Here is a 23,724-nt window from a genome sequence, read left to right on the forward strand (position 1 = left end):
GCAGGGACTCCAGTTTTTTTGAAAAAAGAATAAAATAAAATAAAAGAAATGGGGAGAAGAAGCTGGAGAGGAAAGCGACAGCAACGACTGCAGGAGGAGGACACAGAGGAGTTCCACCTGAAGGCTAGGAACCCAGTGCGATACAACCAGCCGTCGCCGGTGTGCCCCCTCTGTGAACAGGGGCATCGCTTTTCAAGCTGTCCCTTCTGCAGTTATGAAGAGGAGGAACTATAGCCCAGGAGGGATGAGACAGAGCCTTTCCTGTCCTCTGAGGAGATGCTGGACTGGGTGTTGGACCCGAAGTGGAGCGGGGAGGACCTCCCACTGGTTGTTGACCTGCTGTGGGCCAAAGATGGGGAACGTTGGGAACGCTGGGAACAACAACATTACTACCCAGTGGTCTTCGTGAACCCGGCAGCCGTGGTGATCAACTACTTGGCTGCCGATATGGGACTGCCCCAGCAGGTTGTCTTCCAAGTGGGGGGAGCCACACCTACCTGCATCCTCATTGGGCTGAAGGGTGACTACTTGCAGCTCCCATCTCCACCAGCAGAGGATTAATGCCTGCTGGTTTTGCCTCCAGAGCCAGAGGGAGAGGAGTCATCTCCAGCGCCAGAGGGAGAGGAGCCGTTTCTGCAGTCTCCAGCGCCAGAGGGGGAGGTCCCACCACTGTCGTCTCCAGAGCAGGAGGGAGAGCCACACCAGTCCCCTGCAAGTGAGGGAGAGCCACACCAGTCCCCTGCAACAAGGGTAGACTACACGCCGCTCCCACCTCCGTCGCCAGGAGACTACACGCCGCTCCCACCTCTGTAGCCAGGAGACTACGCCCCTCTCCCATCTCCGTCGCCAGGAGACTACACGCCTCCGCCCTCTCTATCAGCAGGAGCTGCCTCTGCCTCCACTGCCAGGAGCAGAGCTGCCTCTGCCTCCGCCTCCATCACCACTTTTCCACTGCTGGACTTGCCCCAGTTGAAGGAGTCAGTGTGGGAGCTGTCAGCACGTCTGCTGACAGCCGCACCACTGGCAGCATTTCCGCTGCCAGTGGTACAGCGGGAGGAGAGATTTGTCCCACTGTCAGCATGGGCCAGTAACAGCCTGGCTACTGGCAATATTGCCGCCCATCAACCCCTTAAAGTCCCTGTTCTTGGCCCAGGACTTTGAGCGAGACTTTGGGGATTTTAAGGGGGGAGGTGGCCATGTGTGCTTTGCATAAGGGGGGGTATATGTGGCAAAGTTCCCTGCCCCTGTGTTTATTTTGTGTTGTATGTTCGGCGAGTGGAGAACGGGATTGGAGACGGAGGTTATAATAATAATAATAATAATTAAAATATCAGCTCGCCGTGTTTGTCTGTGTAGTCCATTTAGTTTGTCTCTTTAATTTGGAGAAAGTGCCGTGTCCCGTGTTTTAGTTTGTTACAACCTTTTTATTTACTGTTCTATTCATTCATTAAATGCTGAGCGAAACCAATCGCTCAGCTCCACCCAACTCCACCTCTCTGTTGTTTATTTCCTGGTTCCTGTTTCTGGTCTGACGTCACCCACTGCAGCCGTCTTTGTGATAGTAACCTAAAACATTTCTGCAATAGCTCAGTGACTACAAGTGTAACAGTATTAAATATGCAAACTAGGGGTTTTAATCGATTAAAGATTAAATCATGCCTATGGGTGTTGATAGATTAAAAAAACAAAGCATTGATCTAGTCTACCCATGTGATGCAGCAAAAAGCAGTGAAAGAAAAATCTGGAAAGGCGGTGGAGAGCACTTCAAAAGACATGGCAAACGGGTTACAGGGAGCTATACCCAACATTGTGCCATCGCTCAGAACAGTGTTTTCCAGAGGTTATTAGGAGGGCACCAAGACGGGACTGGAAAATAAATTTTTCTGACTTCCTGGCGATTGTAAAAGCTCCATAGTAAATGGCAGACTCGGTGTGTCTCCAGGATGATTGACTATCAACTATCCGTCCAGAGAACTTGTGTCGTTTCAGACCTATCGCAGCTCAACACCTCTATCATTCAGCCCTCCTTCATTTGATATTATTTCACAAATAAAATTAAATAAAAATCTGGATTTAGATACATGGATTTGCTGTGTGCAGAATATAGAAAACGAGCAAATGAGGGTGCAACATTTCATTAAACAAATCTTTTACAATTATAAATAGTGATTGTAATAAGGTGTATCCATCTTATATAATTTTACTATTTATTAGAAGGGGGCAGCAAAAAAAAATCTCTGAAGGGGGCACAGCAAAAAAAGTTTGGGAACCACTGACTCAGAAGGAAGAAAAAAAAAAGACTACAACTTGCCAGACTGCATACTTTCACGGCAGTACTAGGAGTGTATCTTATCTGAGGTTGCAAGTAAAACAATCTATTCAATTAGTTTCAATCTGTACCATAGCAGTACATTTTCAGCTACAGCCTGTCTAAGCTTTAATTATGACATATTCAGCTAACTAAGTTAAAATAAAATAGCACTCAATTCAATAAATTACCTTTTAAAGTTTATATGAAAAATGGCTCAACATATCCAAAACAGTATTGGTTGCGGTGCCGCTGCTAATTTACAGTAATGCATGGCACAGCATATTATGTATTATATTAAAAGACTTGCCTCAGCTAACATCAGGTTACATGCAAGTAAACACTTTAATTTATTGTCAAATTGTTAAATTAGAGTTCCCTGTAAAATCTCAGGTGTCATTAATTGCATAAAATAGCATTAATGCCAAGTGTTACTTTTAGTTGTCTTTCACTACAATTGCATATTATAGTAAACGAGTGTGATTAATCGATTAAATTGTCCAGATGGGGTGATTAATCGGTTAAAAGAAAACATGAAGATTGAAATCCCAAATGCAAACCAACATTTAGTAACACAAATGCAATGAAAGACAGCACCTTGCGATTCTGACTGCGGTCCCACTTCACTCTCTTGGGTTGTGCTGGAGGCTCTTCTGTAACATCCAAGGGCCTCTTCAGCCTTTTTCTTTGTTTTACTTCTGCCTTTCCTTAAAAAAAAAAAAAAAAAAAAAACACATGAAACAAAAAGAAACACGACTACAGCGGGGAAGGGAATCATTTACAACAGTTTATCCACATTTATGATTTTCATTAAAATATTATTTTTTTTTTTTTTTTTAAAAGTGCGAAAAAGCATTACTCTGCATCAAGTACTAGTGTACATAATCTCTTTAAGGAAAGTCCTTTTAACTCACCTTTGGTTCTTGACCTTTTTCTGTTTCCCTGAAGAGTGCTGGGTTTGGTCTTTTCTGCTTTGTCTAAATGGGGGGGGGGGGGGGGGGGGGGGGGGGGGGGCTAAACAGTAACACTAAGTTGTACAGTGGTTAGTTTCTATTTCATTTCATTTCTATGATTAAACTAACAGTGGGAATTTTTGTAACCAATCAAAAAAGGCTTCCTGACACACTCCTTTCCTTAGTGCTGTTAAAAGCGCCAACTAAATATAAAACAGACATTAACACAGCAAAAACAACGAAAGAGATATTATAATGATATAATAAGAATAATTAATGTGTTTTCCATTGCTAGCAAGCAGGGAATAAAAGATTATTTTAATATCAGTTTCTCATTGGGTGATTAATACGTCGTTGAACATAACATATGATTTGTCCGCACTACGACTGGCTATATGGCGCAATTTCACTTGGGAGTAGTTCAGTGCGTTGTGCATCTGATATTGTTGAATTGCACATGCACTAAAACAGCTGTCTGTTCTGCAATTAGTTTGTTTTCCACAACCACCACCACTGGATGACAGTGCAAAAGTTCTGCGTGGAGCTACTTGCCAGTGTTATTTCAGTAGTGAGTTTGTATTTCTATTATACAACACTAGAGGCACACAACTACGTGTAAATAGAAAAAACTAAATAACACAGGTGTGTGCAGCTTATATCGCCCGATGCCTAGGACAACAAGTTCTGACGTTACACTCTGCCCAGTAGTTTTTATTTATTAAGTTTTTCTATGTTTGTTCTATTGCTAGAAAGACACTCACTTGGGTATATTTTTTAGAGCACCAGGCAAGTTTCTGAAAACTGAATTGTGGAAGTCTAGCTCCTACACAAACATTTTAAAAAGTGCTTAATCCCGCCCCTATCACTTCTGATAGACTAGTTGTGGAAAAAGCTGATCGGCTGATTACAAAGAAACCCAGACATGACAAGAGAGCCTCTGGCAATACACAGGCTAATCTTTTAAATTGAAGGTATTATTTATGTTTTTTGCAAATTTGCAATTAATTGATGCTGCTCTCTTCATGCACAAACCTAACATTTAAATGCAGCAATCTAGTAAAGTTACAACAACTAAAAAACACCAGTCGCTAAGGTATTAGCGGATTAGAAAAACATTGTGCTGTGTAATTTATAAAATTATTTCTGAGCCAACTGTGTTCAAGCACACACTGTGTTTTTTTTTTTAAGTGAAGTTTACTATTTAGAAGACTTCCAGACAAACTTTCCCTGAAAATAAATAATTTTCAATTTTAGTGTTGCTAACTTAGTTCCATATTTACAAGTTTTTTTAATTTTTAATTTTAACACTTAAAAAAGGATTACGAGATTTGAACATAATATTAGTATTTATTGGACATATTAAAACACAAATTGTTAAAACATGATTGTCAGATATGTTTATAACGATAGAAATGAAATGCTTATATACGAGATTCTGTACAATATTGTATTTTAAAATAAAATAGACTGTTAATCTCATGGCAATGTGTTTAATTATGTATTAATTCATTTATGTTTTAATTTCAGCGAGAATAATGTAGAGAAAAAAAAGCCATCAGCGTATGAAACAAGAATCACTCTGCTGCAGCAGTGTTCCAGTTAGCCATCATGGGACAAGAGGTTAGAGGGAAAACAGCTGTAAATGTTGTACACCGTTTAAAAAAAGTATTCAATAGAAATAAACAAAATAAAACATATTTCGTCTTTGCAGAATTTGATGGATCCTACTGTAAATATTGGGTGCATTTGGTCGAAAAACAGTACAAAATGCAGAGAAATTTGACAGATTATACTCCAGTCCTGAAGTTCTGAAGTTGCAAAATTGAAAGAACGTCAAGACAAATCAGAATTCCACAAAGCAGCAGGAATAGTTGACAATGATTTTGTATCTGTGATGCAACAAATTAAAACATCTGTACATGGATTCAGCTTATATAGAAAGAGTAGGAAAAAAACCAGGCAGAAGCTATTTTTAGATTTGAATAACTCTAAGTATTGCTTATTATAGTTGTACTCTTAGTAAGTTGCTTACATTTATTAGCAAATGTGTTCCAAACTACATTGAAAAGGAACACCTCCTTAAAGTATGTTATAAATGTGTTGAGGTGAGGTTGGGTCACAGGGAACCTTTTGTGTATCTTGAAGAATTTAGTGAACCTGTCAAGCTACAAGGCTAGATCCGCCCGTGTTAATCACTAATTGATTGATTGTGTTCACTGAAATAAAACCAAAATCCTACAAGTTATATTCTACTTTTTTGTGTGTGTTTTGTGTGATGGGGATGGGGCAAGAATATTTTTAAAAAGGACGTGTAGATTTTTCTAACATTTTGTCCCTTGGACAACAAGTTTGTTTAAAAAATTGCATTCCAGTAAGTAAAGTTCATGGTCATGAAGTAGCACACTGTGATGGCTTTAGTTACCCTGCCAATGCATCAGTATTTAAGATCATGTCAACTGCTATCACAGGCACAGCACTTGGGTCTTATGAGCTGAGATTTCCCTGTGTGCACACCCTTGAGGACCGCAGTGGTACCCCAAGAATCCTCACCTGGGCCTGGAACAGAGGTGACCTCAACCCGAGCCGTCCCAGTTACAGTCTTGGTTTTAACCCCAGCTTTCTTCTTGCCGCTCAGTGGACGGAGCACAGATTGAAAAAAGTCTTTATCGTCACTTTCATTACAAGCATCAGGGGGTTCTGCAACAACCTGCGGGCAGTAAAGAGAAGAGGAATCAATCTCTTGTACCATTAACACAGTCTGTAGATTCCTGCAAGCTATAGTGAAAATAAATATCATCCAAACCAAAGGAAAAGGAAGACTTCATGGATATGCCAAAAATCCATTCCATGTGCATAGAAATATTTCTCCAGGTTTCACCAAAGTGCAAGGATACTAGGAAGCTGGCAAGCTGGGGGTCTATGGCTCGTCCCATCAATTGTCATGTGTATGTGCCACTAGGCCTGACAAGCCAGGCTGCAGGAAGGGAGACACATATGTCCATATAACACTATGTGCAGGTTTGTAAGGTACTATGGAGAAAAACAACATGTAGTCTGCAAAACAAGTACTTAATCCACACAGAAAATCTGAAAAGTAAAAGTTGCTTAGAAACTGGTGTTTCGGCCGATTGAACTGGGTCAAAAGCCTACTATAGATAGTTGGCTCTTGAGGGCAGATGGCCAAAATGAAGACCTGGAATATTGTAATATTTGAGTTACTGGCATTAAAAAGTTTCAAAGTGCATAATCCTGCCAGCAATTTATAATTTTCAAATGCCAGACAGTTCAGACGTGGCATTGCTTCCCAGCACACAGCATATTTGTATTTTGGTAACAAATGCGTTGGTAACTACAGAAGGCTTGACTGTTCCCCTTTGGAAATGGAACGCTGTATCTTAACTCCACAGAAAACAGCATAATACTGTACAGGGTCATTTGCAGTAGCTGGGAGTGCAGAGGAATTTGTTTGTTTTATTTTGCCCTTTTGGGATTCTGTTTGTGAACACATTCAAACATTACAAGTTAAAATTGTCCATAACTAAAAATAATGCTGACTGACAAAAGCAAGCAACACCAAAAGACTGCGTTTAAAAACACTCCATGTTTTCTTCATGTTCTAGAAGTTACAGCATACAGTCAGAACTCATACAGTCATCCTACCTATTCTAGAAATGTGTAGTTAAAAATAAAAACTGAAATAGCTTGGTTGGAAGTGTTCATCCCCCTTGTAATAGCAATCCTAAATTAGCTCAGGTATAACCAATCGCCTTCAAAATCACACACTCCACCTGTGTTAAATTATAGTGATTCTCTTGATTTCAGGATAAATTCTGTAGTTCCTGTAGGTTCCCTCTTCTGCGCAGTGCATTTCAAAGCAAAGACTAAACCATGAGTACCAAGGCGCTTTCAAAAGAACTCCGGGACAAAGTTGTTGAAAGCCACAGATCAGGGGATGGGTGTAAAAAAAAACAGAAGGCCTTGAATATCCCTTGGAGCACGGTCAAGATGATTAATAAGAAGTGTATGGCACCACCAAGACCGTGCCTAGACCAGGTCGTTCCTGCCAAGACCCTGCCAAGATCAGGCCATTCCTCCAAACTGGATGATCGAGCAAGGAGGAGACTGATCAGAGGCTACCAAGAGGTTACTAATAACAACTTTGTAAGCGCTACAGGCTTTTATGGCCAAAACTGGTCAAAGTGTGCATGTGACAACAATATCCCAAGCACTCCACAAATCTGGGCTGTATGGTAGGGTGGCAAGAAGGAAGCCATTACTCAAGAAAGCCCACCTTGAATCCTGTTTGAAGTACGCAAAAAAACACTCGGGAGATTCTGTAGCCATTTGGCAAAAAGTTTTGTGGTCTGACGAAACTAAAATGGAACATTTTGGCCTAAATGCAAAGCGTTATGTTTGGCACAAATCCAACACAGTGAATCACCCAAACAACACCATCCCTACTGTGAATCATGGTGTTGGCAGCATCATGTTATGGGGATGCTTCTCATCGGCAGGGACTGGGGCACTTGGGATAGAAGGGAAAATGAAATGAATGGAGCAAAGTACAGAGAAGTGCTTGAGGAAAACCTACTGCCCCCTCTGCAAGAAAGCTGAAACTGGGATGGAAGTTCACCTTTCAGCATGACAACGACCCAAAGCTACACTGGAGTGGCTAAAAAACAAAAAGGTAAATCTCCTTGAGTGGCCCAGTCAGAGTCCTGACCTAAATCCAATCGAACATTTGTGGCATGACTTGAAGACTGCTGTCCATCAACACTCCCCAAGGAACCTGACAGAGCTTGAGCAGTTTTGTAAAGAAGTATGGTCAAATATTGCCAAATCTTGGTGTGCAAAGTTGGTAGAGACCTATCCCAACAGACTCACAGCTGTAATTGATGCCAAAGGTGCTTCCACTAAGTATTAACTCAGGGGGGTCGAGACTTATCCAATTATGATCTTTCAGTTTTGTAATTTTAATATATCCATTTTGTATTTTCAATATATAATTATATTTTTTCCCCTTAACAGTGTGGAGTATGGTGTGTAGATAAGTGGAAAAAAAATATAATTGAAATGCATGAAACTCGGAGGCACTGACATAACAAAATGTGAAAAAAGTTCAAGGGGGTGTAGACTTTCTATAAGCACTGTAAATAAGAAACACACTGCTTATTACTATAGTAATCTCTCTTACTAATCCACCAATCAATACAAAAGGCAGCATTTTACTGTAGTAAAATGCTTGACAGATCGATCAATCAGCTGTTTGCATCTCGTTACTGAGCGTTTACCTCCGTGGTATGGTGCAGCATCCGGATATATAGCCAAATTTGGATTTTTTTGAAAACGCTGAAAGTTTGCCATCCATACATGTGAAAAAAGATCATCCAAATGCGTATCACAGAATTCTTCGCTGGAAGCAATTTGCAGTAATGTAGCCTGCCTGTACTGTACATACTGTATTACTTTTTTGCACTTTTTATTACATTCATGTTTTAATACAGCTTTTTTTTTATAGGGGCAATGAGTATCTGCACACGCTTGTTTGTTTTGAATTGACATTTTGAATGTCAGGGTATTGTGTGGCATTTTATGCCGTCCTTCGCTTACTGCAGGTGAATCACGTTAACGCAAACGCTCTCGCTCTATGCGGTGGCGGCTGCATTAGGAATTTCATAGAGTTGCAAGCACAACACTAAATGTTAGTAACTATAAACTAGATCAATATAGTGTACAAACTAGAACAGATATGTCGTTTCTACAGTAATCTATAGACTAGGTCGCAACTAACCAAGATCTTTAAGCAACAATACAGGTATGGTCAAAAGTTTATCACCTAGAACTTTAGGATTGAGAATTAAAAAAAAAAACACAAAATAAAACCCTATATGAACATAATTTAGATCTTTTATTTATCATGTAGTCAAAGAAACTAGAAAACACTATTGCAAATGTCTACCGAAAACCATAACAGTAGTATAGTATTTCATGTTAGACTTCAAAATGTAATCTGTGGTATTAATCTATACTTTGTTTTATTACAGTACTTTTGAAGCAAGTACAAAACAGTAGAAATCAGTTGACTGTAGCCCATCTGGCCTGGGAGGCCCTCAATACACCAGCTTTACCTCTCCTGCCACTCCCAAGTTAACAGCTTCCACTGTCTCTTCCTCACTCGCCTGTTTGTAGAGCCACAAAGCAAGCAGCTGATCTCCCATAGCGGTCTCGCGCCTGCCTGACTGTTGCTGTATTAGCAGACAAAGTAGACGGATGATTAAAGTTGTTTGCTACTTCCACCTTTTCAGGGAGTATTTGTAGGTGACGCATCTGATTCAGTTCAATAGGGAAGAAGCCAGAGTAGCAAGCTACGGCATAAAACATAAGGAAACATTCCATATATTTCACAGATACCAATGACAGACTGACTTTCACAGGGCATTGTGCAATCTTGCATTGTCTACAAAATACCTCATTGATGCTTTAAATTAAAAATTTTGGATTATGTGATGAGGCTGTCCTCCTAAACATGCGGCTGCACCGAAGGTTTAGAACCCTTTGTTTACTCAAGTCATTTTAAAAACCACACTCTCACCAGAGGAGATGATATCCCTCCTTACAAGGAAGCCCTGTGAGCAGACACGCATACCAGGTCCAACAGCACTTCAGCAGTAACATCGCTCCCCAGCACATTCACAATGCAACGCCACACTTCAATGCCCTGTTCATACAAACCTGGCTGGCTGGCTGCGCTGCATTCTTTCGTCTCCTGGGAGTTGAGGCTGCCCTGTTTTTCCTTTTATTAACTAGGGTGCTGAGCCCCTTTCCTGATTCTGTCCTTTCAGATGCCTTTTTCAGAGGACTCTTTTCAGTCCTAGAAGTGCTAGTGCGTTTGCTGGAAGGGTTGTTCTGTACTGCTGGTTTGTCACTGGGCGGCACCACGTCTGCGTCTGTCTCTTTTACTTCTGGCTCCGATGTCCCGCTGGTCTCACCCCAAGGCCCCGCCTCGATCCCCACCTCCAGAAGCACCCGTGGGTTCAGCCTGGGCCTCTTGTTCTCGTAGACGAATGTGTACTTGGCCACCCGCTTCTCCAGCGTCATCTCCAGGGCTTCTTGCGCTTGGGTGATGCCAAAATCCCACTGTGTACGCAACTTCACTGAAACTGGTTTGAGCAACTTAAGAAAAGAAGAAAGAAAAAGACGAATGAGACTTAGTAGGACATACTACTATTATGCACCTTCTACTCCCAGTGTCAGGGATACTGGTAATTTGAATTTGTGCTTCCTTGATTGATCAGCTAAGATTTCTGGAACACACAGAATTTAACAATGCACACTTAACCTGAAACTTTGATGGTTTGATAAACGGTTTGATATTGACATACAATTTTCATTGACACTTTAAATTACAGCAATTGTAATATGCCCAAATAACCCAATTAAAACCTATTTTCTCTATTCGTTATCTTGATAGAAGTAGTAACCACATTTCAAAAACCTTTTTTTTCTCGCTCCTGGAGGTGGCTTGTTTGGCACTCTCCTGGCACAGGCCCTTGTACTGCTCCTGCCCCTCAAAGGGGACGATGTTCTTCTCGTATATGTAGGCCCTTTCGGGGGCATTCCCCAAGAACTGCACGTGATACTGCACTGAAGTCCTGCTGTTCTGTCCTGCAAAGAAATCATTCCAAAAAACAAAACTATTTCTCACATCAGTTGTAGTGCACCTCTTATGATCTGTACGTTCTGGAACTACTTTCCGTATTTCCCCCCTATACAGCTTTTCAACAATCGGCTCCACTCACATGGGTTCTGAAATATATTTTAGACAAGGTCTAAATGTGTGCGGCCCTCCACCCAGGAGATCAATTTCATGGAAAAACTAGTTACACAAAAAAAAGACTGAACATTTAGCACAAACTAAACAAAGGCTCTTCTTTGCTTGAGGAGACTTAACAAAAGAGTCGTTGCAGACCTCATTACTTCTTCATTGGTCTCGAGGAGAACCTCTATGGAGATCTGCATTTTCACCTGGAATCTTTTTTCAACGGGACTGCAGTCAATAGCACTGTGGGATGGCACAGGACATGACAGCTGGATTTTATACATGTACAACTGTGTATACTTGAGTGAACGGTAGGTACCTTTCAGTTTAATGTGATGGTTCAGATTTGGATCCGTTGCAACCATGCAAGGCCACCAGGGGTACCCAGACACCTTCGTCCAGACCACATCCCCTACACCGAACTTCAATGGGAGGGCAACCTCTCGGTCTTCATGGGACCCCTGCCAAACAGGACAAGAAACTCAAACAAACTAATTTCTGTGCACTATAGTTGTTTCCAATGATTTTTCCCCCAATGTGGAATCTGCAATTGTGTTATTATTGATCCCGGTTTCCCAATTATTGACTTGGGAAATGGAGGCTGAAACACGCGTCCTCCGAAACATTTTCCTGCCAAGCTGTCATTTTTCACACTGCTGATCCACAGCGAAGCTACCAGGGCGACAACATAGATCTGAATGGCTCCACTGCATACCCGCAGGCGCCCTATCAGCAGGGCCAATTGTGCGCCGCCCCCTGGGAACCCACTGGTCACGGACGGCAATGACATAGCCTGAATTCGAACCTGCGATTTCCAGGCAGTAGGATGCATCCTGCACGGAGTGCCTTTGCAGGATGTGCCATTTGGGAACCCCCTTCTGTGCATGATATGATATGATCCTTGAGGTTCAATTAGCAAAGTGTACTTCCATGTTGCTCTACTTAATATTAAAAACTCCCTCTAAGAGAACATGATGCACACCATCCTAGCTGTATTAATGATAGCACATATTTTGTGATATAACTGCATGCTTCTACTTAAGGAAAATCAAGTAGGTTGACAATTGAACCACAACACCAGCTACAAAAATCACACCAAGGAAATACAGGTAAATTAATGTAAGTACAACTCTTATACACTATTTAGTTTGAAGGAAATACCCCAATTATTACACACAACAGATAAGACCACATTTCGTTCTTTGTGTTACTCAATCACTTCTTTCAACCAGAATGATGGAGGTCATTAGGCAGCCCACTCACTGCACGTTGTCTATCCTGCCTGGGAACTGGGTGCGGAAATTCTGGAAAAAGCCATTCACTAGCTTGTCATCACTATGCCTTTTACTTCTGGAGGCCATGGGTCCAGGGTCTCAACGCTACTCCCAATGGACATCTAATCTGTCAGGACCGAGCACATAGCGCTTCCAAATTATGTTGCATTACTAAAACAGATGCACAGCAAATAAAACAGTGAAGTAATACTGCCTCATTACCACTTAAGTAAGCCTAACCTATTAATTCTGGCCTACACTTATCAAGTGCACACAAAGAGGAACATATTGTGCTTAACAATTGCACTAGCCGCTGGCAGTGGTTGAAGGGTGGTGCTGTGGTTTTGTGTAAATCGGTAGTGATAAGACTAGTGGTTTCCTCAATGCAGGATGGAGAAAATTAGGTAATTCGAGCATATCTGAGGTGGGAAATGGCAGCGCAGATCTAAACTTACCATGTTTTCTGTTTAGGAATAGTTGTGCAGATTTAACCCATGGACTGCATTCTTACGACAATATTTCTGTAACTACTGTAAGGTAATTCTGTCCCAGCTGTTCAAACCGGTTTGACTTTCTAATGCACTTCACACACAAGTTGACATAAAACTACTCAGTGATAAATTCTCTACTGAGATGTGCTTATCTAGTAGCTGAGCAAATTCTTAACATCTATAGAAGATCAACTCCAATAAAGTGAAATGATCCCACGATCAACCAGCAATAAACCAACCCCCACCCCCCCAGGCTTCTCTGCTTTCAGCTGTGCTGAGTTAACGAGTTAACACTTATTGGATGCAGTTCAGAACAGCCTTCCTCTGAAATTACTCATCTTGTAGTTTTGCAAACTTTATTTTTGTAGGAATAGTTCTTTAAATCAAAAGCCCTTTATTGTGCATGGAAAAAGAAGAAAAGAAAAACATTTGCATGCATTGATCAAAGACAAGCGGCATATCAAAGTCATATCCTTTGAAGTAAATGAAAAGCAAGTTTGTCTAATGAAAAGCTGAGCAACACAATTCATACTTAGCTGACGTACCAACCCCTCCACACCTATATCCATCAAAGCAAACTAGGAGCAGAACACAGCATAGAAACAGGACAGGGGGAACACATTCAGACTACTCAGCGTACTGAACCAAGCCAGTGAAAGGAGACGATAAAACACACGACAATATACAACCTTTTGAATCCCTTCTGGGTTATCCGATGGAGACGATGAAGTCTTCACTGGTGGTGGTGGTGGCAGCACCAGAGAGGAGCTCTCTGGCTCCACTTGCTGGTCAAACTTAAGGTTCCTCTTTCGCTTCATTCTCCCTTTGTTTTTTCCATCCTTCCTTTCCTCAGTTGCGGTGGCATGGACGGTTACAGCAGCCTCATCCTCACAGAAGCAGGACTTGAATCTGGGCTTCCCGTTGGAGACTGTTTTAGTGATCTTCAGCTTTATTTCAGGTGATTCGCTCTTTTTCTGGGGGCTGGTGTGCTGTGGGGGTGACTCTGTTCCCTTTATGACCAGTGGTTCCACACACAGCCTGGCCACCTTGTCCTGCTCCCCATTTAGCACCCGAGAGGTCAAGTCTTTCAGGGTCTCGGTCAGAGGGTCGTGCCCATTGATTTTGTGAAGGACGCCTTCTTGCAAGGTAGCAGCCAACTGCGCAGCAGCTTTGTCCATGAGGATCGCTGGGTCAGCACTAATCTCTGTGGCCATCTGGTTCTTTCTGCTCCCCAAGGCCTCTGGGACCTGTTTCATGCTGACAGGAGTTAGATGTTCCGGCATCGACGGAAGAGAGCTGCCCTTCACATTTAGATCCATTCAGTCCAGTTGTTCCCAATCGCAATCAAACTGCAGCAAAGACAAATTGAGAGATGAAAAGTTAATCTCAATTTGAAAGAAGAAAAATAAACTGTTTTCCAGTGCCCCTCTTTTGTTCTTGTGGTGTTCAATAGCATTTAAAATTGAGTCTGTGGTTCATTCTACTGTCAAGTGAGTGGGCACGTTTCAAGCTACAGCCCTGAGTTGAATTATTGAACTACAATGTTACTAGTTGCAATGTAGGCCCGCTGCCTTATTTACCTGCAGAGCTAGCTCAGAAACTGGAGTACAATGTTAATTTGGATTTCATTTTACCTTTTATACTTGAAAATAGTATTTGTCATATTAAGTTACATTTCCACTGTAAGCCCATTCCACATTGTGTGTTACAGGTTGGAGTGCACCCTCCTGCATTATAATGTTGGCTGAAAACTTGGTGCAACACATTTTTAAAGTTACATAACCAAATGCTTCCCAAAGGAAAAAATGGTCTCATAAAAAAATCTCCTAAGGCGTGATTTCCTGAGTATTTAATGCTGCTGTAACACACATAACATGGAATGGGCCTGTACCATAGGCTCCCAATAGTGTTACAAAGTTCAAATTATGATTCAGATTACCATTGAATAACAAGAGACTTAAGTTGTTTTTAAGTCAACCACCACCAGCATAACAGTAATCCTATTTTTTTTTCTTCTAACTGAAGTCATCATATCATGTAGCTGTGCATACATTCAGAAAATGCTTTCAATTTATATTTTATCATTATATTTGTATGATTATGGTGTCAAATTGGTTGTACCTGTCTGAAGAGATATTTATTAAAAAGGGCTTATAAAAATCTGTACTAGGCTTAGGTTACTAGAGACTCATTTTCTCTGCAAGGAACAGCCTCTTTTTAATAACATACCAAAATTATACTTCAAATTCTTCACTATCCTTCAACTTAATTTATTTTAACTATTTTATTTATTTATTTTTAAATACATTTTCTGCCAATTTTTGGAGTGCCCAATTATTATTCAACCTGGCTCACCGCTGCAACCCCCAAACTAACTTGCGTACAGGCTGGCCTGCAAGCGCCCAGCCAGCCACAGGGGTCACTGGTGTGAGGCGAGCCAAGGACTCCACAGCTGACCTAACCCCTACCCCGCCCGGGCAGCGCTTGGCTAACTGTGCGCCGCTCATTGGGAGCTCCCTCCACGGTTAGCTGTGGCATAGCTTGGATTCGAACTGGCGATCTCCAAGCTATAGGGCGCATCTTGCACTCCGGGCGGAGTGCCTTTACTGGATGTGCCACTTGGGAGCCCTTCTCAAACTTATTTTTGTCTTATAAAATGGACATAACTATGATCTAATTAAATATATACCTCAGAGTTTACTACTTTCCAATATTTCGCATATAAAAACACACACAACACACATTTCATATACAGCAAACTAACTGCAGCCTGGCCAGCAATCAGCATCCTTAAAAACGTAAGGAGAAGTTAAATATTTCAGGATTATCGGAAGACGCTTTTCCCGTTATCAAGGGCCGGTACTGAAAACAACACACAGATTTAAGATTAATCAAAAGCAGGGGATCTCATCTTCTAAGTACACGTTTTTAATGGGTACCTCCTCGTTTTTAAAGTGATATTGGACAGTTTAAAATGTGTTTAAAAAGGGGGGAATATTTGGAAATCCCCTTAAACTGCTGTCAGGCTCAATCACACCGGCCACCACTGAGATATTTAAAATTGACCAATAAGTGTAGTTTAACAAACAATATTTATTACACTTAATAAATTTGTGAATAACCTTGTTTCATATACAGGGTGTCAATACGTATATATGCAACAGTATATACATTATTTCTCTCAATTCAACAAGCTTTACTGGCAAGACAAGAATAAACAAGTTTTGCCAAAGTAATTACAATGTATAAAAAAAGAAAACAACAAACACACAACAGAAAAAATGCAGACATTTTCAGTGCAGATTAGTTTCTGTCTTAGATTGTGGCAGGCAGTCACAAATTCTGCAGCTAGTCCAGATGTTTTCCCACCTCTGTAATTTTTCAGTTTCTGTCAGGTGGGTGAAGTCACGTGACCCGTGAATTTGGGAATGAAGATGTCCTAGCTCAGTGTAAGATGTTTGTATCATTATATATATATATATTTCTCTTACTCTCAATCAACTTGACACAAAGACTGATAAAGGGAGTATCATTCTGAGTGTAGAAGACAAGACTGTGCTGATGCAATACCTGCTGAAGGGACCCATAATGAAACCACGATTAGCAAAAGTCTCTGACTATCTAACGTGAGATAAGCAGTGCAAAATGAAGGAATGTATGCAAAAGGCCTAGGAGTTTTTGTTAACTCAGAAATGTCTTCATCTAGACAATGTAGGGAAGTTATATAAAAGGCCAACAAGATGCTCAGATACAAAGTGAAAACTGTTGGATTTAAATCAAGTGAAGTAATGTTAAAACTTCACAATGCATTAGAAAGACCTCATCTAGAATATTGTGTTCAGTTCTGGACACCTCGCTACAAAAGGGATATTGCTGCTCTAGAAAGAGTGCAAAGAAGAGTGACCAGAATTATTATGGGTTTAAAAGACATGTGATATGCAGACAGGCTAAAAGAATTTAACTCTTTTAAAAAAAAAAAAGTCCAACTGTTGCTTATCCCAGGGAACAGGTTGATCAAACGAACCCTTAAGCAGATCAGAGAACCACCTGGCTAGTGCCTTACACTGTCAAAATATGTCAACTAACTCAGTTTCAGAAGTCATTGCAGTAAGGCAATTGCAGAAGTGTCTAAGCTGCTTGTCAGCCTGCCTGTCATTGTTGCCGGCAATTGTCAAGTTGTCAAGTACTGCAGATAGGACAAGATTAGACAGAATGAAATTGAATTGTGACAGAACAGGCTTAAAATTGCAATACTTTAAAATGCAACGGTGCAATACACATACCAACTCCTTTCATGTCTTTAATATATATGGCTAATTTATGGACATTAAGTGACTCGCTCGGGGTCACACAATTAGTCACTGGCTGAGTCTGTGTTATGAAACAAGTAGGATAGAGAACAAAAGACAATCTTAAAAAGTGCATCGAATTCTGTTTTCATTTATTTTTGTGTAGTATTCTCAGTACCTTGCGTAGTTCTGCTTTTTAACTAGTAAAACGTGTGCTTTCATGAAAGGGATAGAATGTGTATGCTTAAAACAGCATATCTTTTTTTTTCCCCTTGAATCGAGTGTCCAGCAATGCACCATAATAAACTGTATATCCTTTCCAACTAAATTTTAAGAACGGTGAAACTATATAGTCTCTCATATGTAAACATCTAACCCATTAGGTACATCCAGCTGTTCATCATTGTGATGCTGAGCATCCTACATTATCGCCGCCGCCCCTCCAAGGCATGTTGTTTGTACAGGCTCTGTAACAGCTGTAAAACTTGGGATTTGTGTAGCAATTTTTATTTATGTACTCTTTTTTTAAATTATGTTTATTCATTGGAGAGCTAGAAATAAGACTCCTAATGCACAGCAGTTTGGTCCATTTCAGGTTTTACTAACTGCCTAAACAGAAAACATTCCTTGCAGAAGTGAAACCTTCACAAAGGCGTGGCTGTTTGTTATTTCATCGGCTTATGCACAGCAGTCATGCATTTTGTCTCGCTCAACGTGGCTCTTCCCAACCAACAAGCATGGTGCTGAGAGTGTGATGGTTTGAGGCTGCTTTGCTGGCTCAGGACTTGGACGGCTTACCATCACTGACACAACCATGAATTCTGCATTGTATCAGAAGACTCTAGAGGAGAATGTCAGGCCATCCATTCGTGAGCTGAAGCTGAACTGAAAGTGGGTCATGCAGCAAGACAATGATCCTAAACATACAAGGAGATCTACAAAAGAATGGCTGCAAAAAAGAAGAAATTCTGCATTTTAGAATGGTTCAGTCAAAGTCCGGACCTAAACCCCATCAAAATGTTGTGGCAGGACCTGAAGCGTGCTGTCCATGCAAGGAAACTCTCATGTCACCGAGTTGAAGCAGTTCTGTAAGGAGCAATGGGCCAAAATTCCTCAAAACCAATGTGAGAGACTGACCAACAGTTACAGGAAAAGCTTAGTTGAAGTCACTGCTGCTCAAGGGGGTGCCACCAGTTACTGAATCTAAAGGTTCACACATGTTTCACACGTGGATATTGAATTTTGAATCATTTGTGGATAAATGGTAAAAATGCATACGTCAAATATACAGACGCCTTGGGGCGTTGAGGCAAAAAATTGCTTAAGTAATTGTAGACATTATTTCTTGTAACTTTTTCCTCATCCACAAAAGCAAAACTTTTGCTAGAAATGTTATTTCCACTGGGGTATGTAAACCTTTGACTACAACTGTGCAATCATTTGGATGCATTATTTATTTATTTATATTTCTCACAGATATCTTGTAACTGGCAACTCCTTCACAACCACTATAAATCAGATGTTCCACCATCTTACCTGTGATATTTGGTGCACAAACGGGCAAGAAACTTTGCATTTGACATTTAAGTCTGAATACAAAAATCACCGTCTAAAACCCATAAACAGATTCTCACCATGTAGTAGTTGCACATATCCTCTCTTACAGCTACCCTGGAACTCTTACTCCAACTGTTATACATCAACCACCACAAAAAGGAGGAAATCCCCAGAATGCGGTCAACTTGAATGACTCATTTCTAGCATGTCTAGTTATTTGGCTTGCAAAATGTTGTATAAGTAAAAGTTGAAATCTCATTTTAAAATTATTTCTCTGCACAAGCTTGCCATTAGCTTTTTTTCCAAAACATGAAAAGTTTTTTTTTTTTTTAAATAACTAGACAGATGTCAATTGAAAAGTAAAATTGGCTTCGCCCTGAAGATTCCACACATGGGTATAATCTATTCTGAACAGATAGACTAGAAGACAGAAGGTGTAGCTCTGTAGGATAGGGATGGGCTTGAGGTTAAAAAAAAATAAACAAAAAAACCCATTCATTTCTCAGTCTGCAAACCAAAAGCGAGTCAATTTCGGTAGAGCCATTGGCAAAAGCACTACAGACCCCAGAATAGAAAGGATAGGAAATTATACGAAGCGGTTAGAAATGCATGTAGGGGCAAGAATACTGTAATGATGGAAAATCCAGTGGGATGTGTAATGTAGAAACTGAACTGATTGATGCAGTAAATGAATACATTTCAGATCTGGTGTTCACAAACAACCAGGCCATGCTATGTAATATAAAAGTAGAACCACTTGGTTCAAGTAATCATAACATGGGTTACTTACAGGCAAAAGGCTGCACAAACCAACGTGTATAATCTCAGAAAGGCAAACTGAACAGACGAGACAGAAACAGAGGAATAGGCCAACTGGCCAGTTAAGTTGAAGTTCAATGGAACACATTTAAAGTTATAATGCAACACAAGTATACACCTTGACAAGCAGTCAAGGACTTAACAAGCAGTCACCAAGACGGTTGAACAGGTCAATACACAATTAAATAAATAAAATAACATAAAAGAGACGGCTACATATGACTTGCAGGAAAGATGGAAGAGCAAAAATATGATACAAATAACATACCGCCCGTTTGAACACACACAGGTCTTGAAGATTTCAGCACCAGTGTAGTAGAGGTATTAAATAAGCTACAGGAGCTAAAGAATAACACAATCACTGGGCCCAGATAAATTATCCAAGGTGCTTAAGGAAACCACTGGGTATCATCATGAATAGTTCTACAGAAACAAGTGAGGTCCCCGAAGACGTTAAGTTGCAAATGTGCCATTATTTAAAAAGGGGGATAAGACAGACCCAGGTAATTACAGACCTATTAGTTTAACTTCCGTAACATGTAAAATGATGGATGCAATATTGAGAAGTAAGCTTGAAGCCTTTTTATACAGCACTGTTATAGGGGATAGCCAGCATGGGTTCAGATGGGAGGTCATGCCTGCCTAACCTATTTAACTTTTTTGAGGATTTTACAGCTAATGCAGATGATGGCAACGCTTATGAAATAAATGTATCTTGATTTTCAAATAGTCTGACAAAGTCCCACATGAAAGACTTAAGTAAATTTAAAAAATCAGCAGGAATACAGGAGAGGACATGCAACTCTAGATATGGAACTGGTTAAAAACAAAAACCAGGGACCCTTACTGTTCCTCATTTACATTGCCTATAGAACAGTGGTCCTCAAAGCAATTTGGACATGGGCATAAATTGATCTTACTTGGTTGTTTGCGGGCAGGATGACTATTTCATAGGTTCTTATCTTAAACACTGCCTTCGAGCGACATATACAGTGTGTGTGTGTGTGTGTGATATATATATATATATATATATATATATATATATATATATATATATATATATATAATATATTAGCGAGTTTTAGCGGGAGTTCTTCTGATAGGCCAAGTCTCAGGTAGTAATTGTGCGGGCTGCGCTTATTCTTTAACTAATTTACATAAAATATGCAATGCAAACATTTTTTAAATAGCATGTTTACATGGATAACCGTGAATAAACTAAAATGAGAGGATAGCTAGCGTCTCGCTTTGTTTTAATTTGACAAATTTGTCAACACTACTGTTTTAAAAATCACTCATCTCCAGTACAATTATTCAGAGAAAGTGGATTTGAAACTAAATATACTACGATGTTTCCCTTGTCTGGTGAAATTAAAAAAAAGAGATAGAAAATTAAATTCTAAATACTAAAATGTATTATTTTTCTCAATACCAGTCGGCGAAATTTAGTGCTTACCCGGCATATTAACACCCACCTCTGCTCACAAATCATCGGACAGCTGTCAGATCTTTCTCTTTCCCACTGGCTACTGACTCGCCTTCAATTTCCATGCAGAATACCACAAACTGCCTCTGCTTGCTTATGATTGGACAGCTGCGTAAAACTTGGCAGATATGACTCTCCTATTGGTTAAACTTGCTGTCAGTACCTGTAACTGAAACAGACACAGTTTATGTCCCACCCAGCTAACTTATGATTGGGCTACAGCAGAGACAATGCAGATATGAAATTGGTTGATAGTAACACAGAAGCCCTTTGGGGAAAAAGAAAAAAAAAAAATGTCGAGTACATACAAGCACAGCATAAGCGAGCAGCACTGTCAGCATGAATGCTGTGGCGCTTTTGTTGGAAAACGTGTTTAAAGCTTTCTTTATTTTACCACGCTATGACCGCCAGAAATGTGTTCACGACCCATAATTTAAGAACATCTGCTGCGGGCACAATGGCCTGGCTTGGCGGGCACCACTTTGAAGACCACTGCTATAGAAAGTCTACACCCCCTTTCAAAATGTTCACTTTGTTGCCTTATGCCTGGAATTAAAATGCATTTTATTTTCCATTTATCTACACATCCTACCCCACAACTTTCAAGTGAAAAAAATATTGTAGAAATGTGTATAAAATTAAATAGAAATAAAAACTGAAATAGCTTGGTTGGATAAGTGTCCACCCCCCTTGTAATAGCAATCCTAAATTAGCTCAGGTATAACCAATCGCCTTCAAAATCACACACCAAGTGGCCTCCACCTGTGTTAAATTGTAGTGATTCACATGATTTCAGGATAAATTCTGCAGTTCCTGTAGGTTCCCTCTTCTGCGTAGTGCATTTCAAAGCAAAGACTCAACCATGAGCACCAAGGCGCTTTCAAAAGAACTCCGGGACAAAGTTGTTGAAAGGCACAGATCAGGGGATGGGTATAAAAAAAATATTAAAGGCCCTGACTATCCCTTGGATCATGGTCAAGACGATTATTAAGAAGTGGAAGGTGTATTGCACCACCAAGACCCTGCCAAGATCAGGCCATCCCTCCAAAACTGGATGACCGAGCAAGAAGGAGACTGATCAGAGAGGCTACCAAGAGGCCAATGGCAACTTTGCAAGAGCTACAGGCTTTTATGGCCAAGACTTGTCAAAGTGTGCATGTGACAACAATATCCCATGCACTCCACAAATCTGGCCTGTATGGTAGGGTGGCATGAAGGAAGCCATTACACAAGAAAGCCCACCTTGCGAAAAACCACTCAGGAGATTCTGTAGTCATGTGGCAAAAAGTTTTGTGGTCTGACGAAACTAAAATGGAACTTTTTGGCCTAAATGCAAAGCGTTATCTTTGGCACAAACCCAACGAACACCATCCCTACTGTGAAGCATGGTGGTGGCAGCATCATGTTATGGGGATGTTTCTCATTTGCAGGGACTGGGGCACTTGGGATAGAAGGGAAAATGAATGGAGCAAAGTACAGAGAAGTCCTTGAAGAAAACCTGCTGCCCTATGCAAAAAAGCTGAAACTGGGACGGAAGTTCACCTTTCAGCATGACGACCAAAAGCACACAGCCAAAGCTACACTCGAGTGGCTAAGGAAAAAAAAAAAAAAAGGTAAATGTCCTTGCGTGGCCCAGTCAGAGCCCCGACCTAAATTATTCGAAAGTTTGTGGCATGACTTGAAGATTGTTGTCCATCAACGCTCCCCAAGGAACTTCACAGAGCTTGAACAGTTTTGTAAAGAACTGTCAAATACTGCCAAATCTAGGTGTGCAATGTTGGTAGAGACCTATCCCAACAGACTCACAGCTGTAATTGCTGCCAAAGGTGCCTCCACCAAGTATTAACTCAGGGGGGGTGGAGACTTATCCAATTATGATCTTTCAGTTTTGTATTTGTATTTTCCCCTTAACAGTGTGGAATATACTGTGTAGATAAAAAAGTGGAAAAAATCCTCACTTAAATGCATGAAAAACTGAAGCACTGACACAACAAAATGTGAAAAAAGTTCAAGGGGGTGTAGACTTTCTATAGGCACTGTATAAAAAAAATGACTTGGACCTAGATACTCATTGCAAGATAGTTACATTTGCAAATGATAACAAACTTTATGCCAAGATTATACAATGCCCTTAGACCCCAACTAGAATACTGTGTGCAGTTTTTGTCATATCACTACAATCATGTACATATCATGTACCCTGGAGAAGGTACAGAGAATGGTATCTAGGCTGATCCCAGGACTTAATGAAATGAGCTATGAGGACAGGTGAAAACAATGAAATCTCGTCAGCCTTGGAAAAAAAGGGGCTTGAAGTCTTTAAAATAATAAATGCTATAGATAAAAAGTGAACACAAGGCACTACTTTAAAGTGAGTTACAGTAGGGGGAAATTGTGCTTTAACAAGGGATGAGCCTTAATAGGCTAAATGGCCTTTTCCCATTCTCATAAATTTTCTTATGTTATATTTATTCACCATCTACCAAGAAAACAAAGTTGCTTTAAAAAGACGAAATTCTACTCAAACTAAAAATATTCTCAAGACTAGCCAATCCTACGTATACAGTGGAATGGAGACAAAGTCTTTAAAATAACTTTCTGCAGAAACGTTACTAGTAAATTGTTGCGGGGGGGGGGGGGGGGGGGGGGGTTTAATTAGTGTCAAAGCCTTCGCCTGGGTCAGCTGAATTTGAGGCTAGCGAGTTCAGAGAGGCCCTCGCAATGAAAA

At 40.5% G+C, this 23,724-nt stretch overlaps 1 protein-coding gene across 1 annotated transcript in view; it reads right to left on the bottom strand.

The window, feature by feature from the left end:
* Positions 1-23,724, bottom strand: part of LOC121330875 (histone-lysine N-methyltransferase NSD2-like) — a 45,659-nt gene that overhangs the window by 13,486 nt on the left and 8,449 nt on the right. Inside the window, exons 2-8 of the mRNA XM_041277771.1 lie at positions 13,535-14,194; positions 11,400-11,541; positions 10,757-10,926; positions 9,994-10,434; positions 5,812-5,968; positions 3,223-3,285; positions 2,906-3,015 (exon numbers count right to left, since the gene is read on the bottom strand). Coding sequence (XP_041133705.1) covers positions 2,906-3,015; positions 3,223-3,285; positions 5,812-5,968; positions 9,994-10,434; positions 10,757-10,926; positions 11,400-11,541; positions 13,535-14,164 — 1,713 coding nt within the window. The 5' untranslated portion in view covers positions 14,165-14,194. The remainder of the gene's footprint in view (positions 1-2,905; positions 3,016-3,222; positions 3,286-5,811; positions 5,969-9,993; positions 10,435-10,756; positions 10,927-11,399; positions 11,542-13,534; positions 14,195-23,724) is intronic.

The sequence above is a fragment of the Polyodon spathula genome, chromosome 2 (genome assembly GCF_017654505.1).
Source record: "Polyodon spathula isolate WHYD16114869_AA chromosome 2, ASM1765450v1, whole genome shotgun sequence".
Taxonomy (NCBI): Eukaryota; Metazoa; Chordata; class Actinopteri; order Acipenseriformes; family Polyodontidae; genus Polyodon; species Polyodon spathula.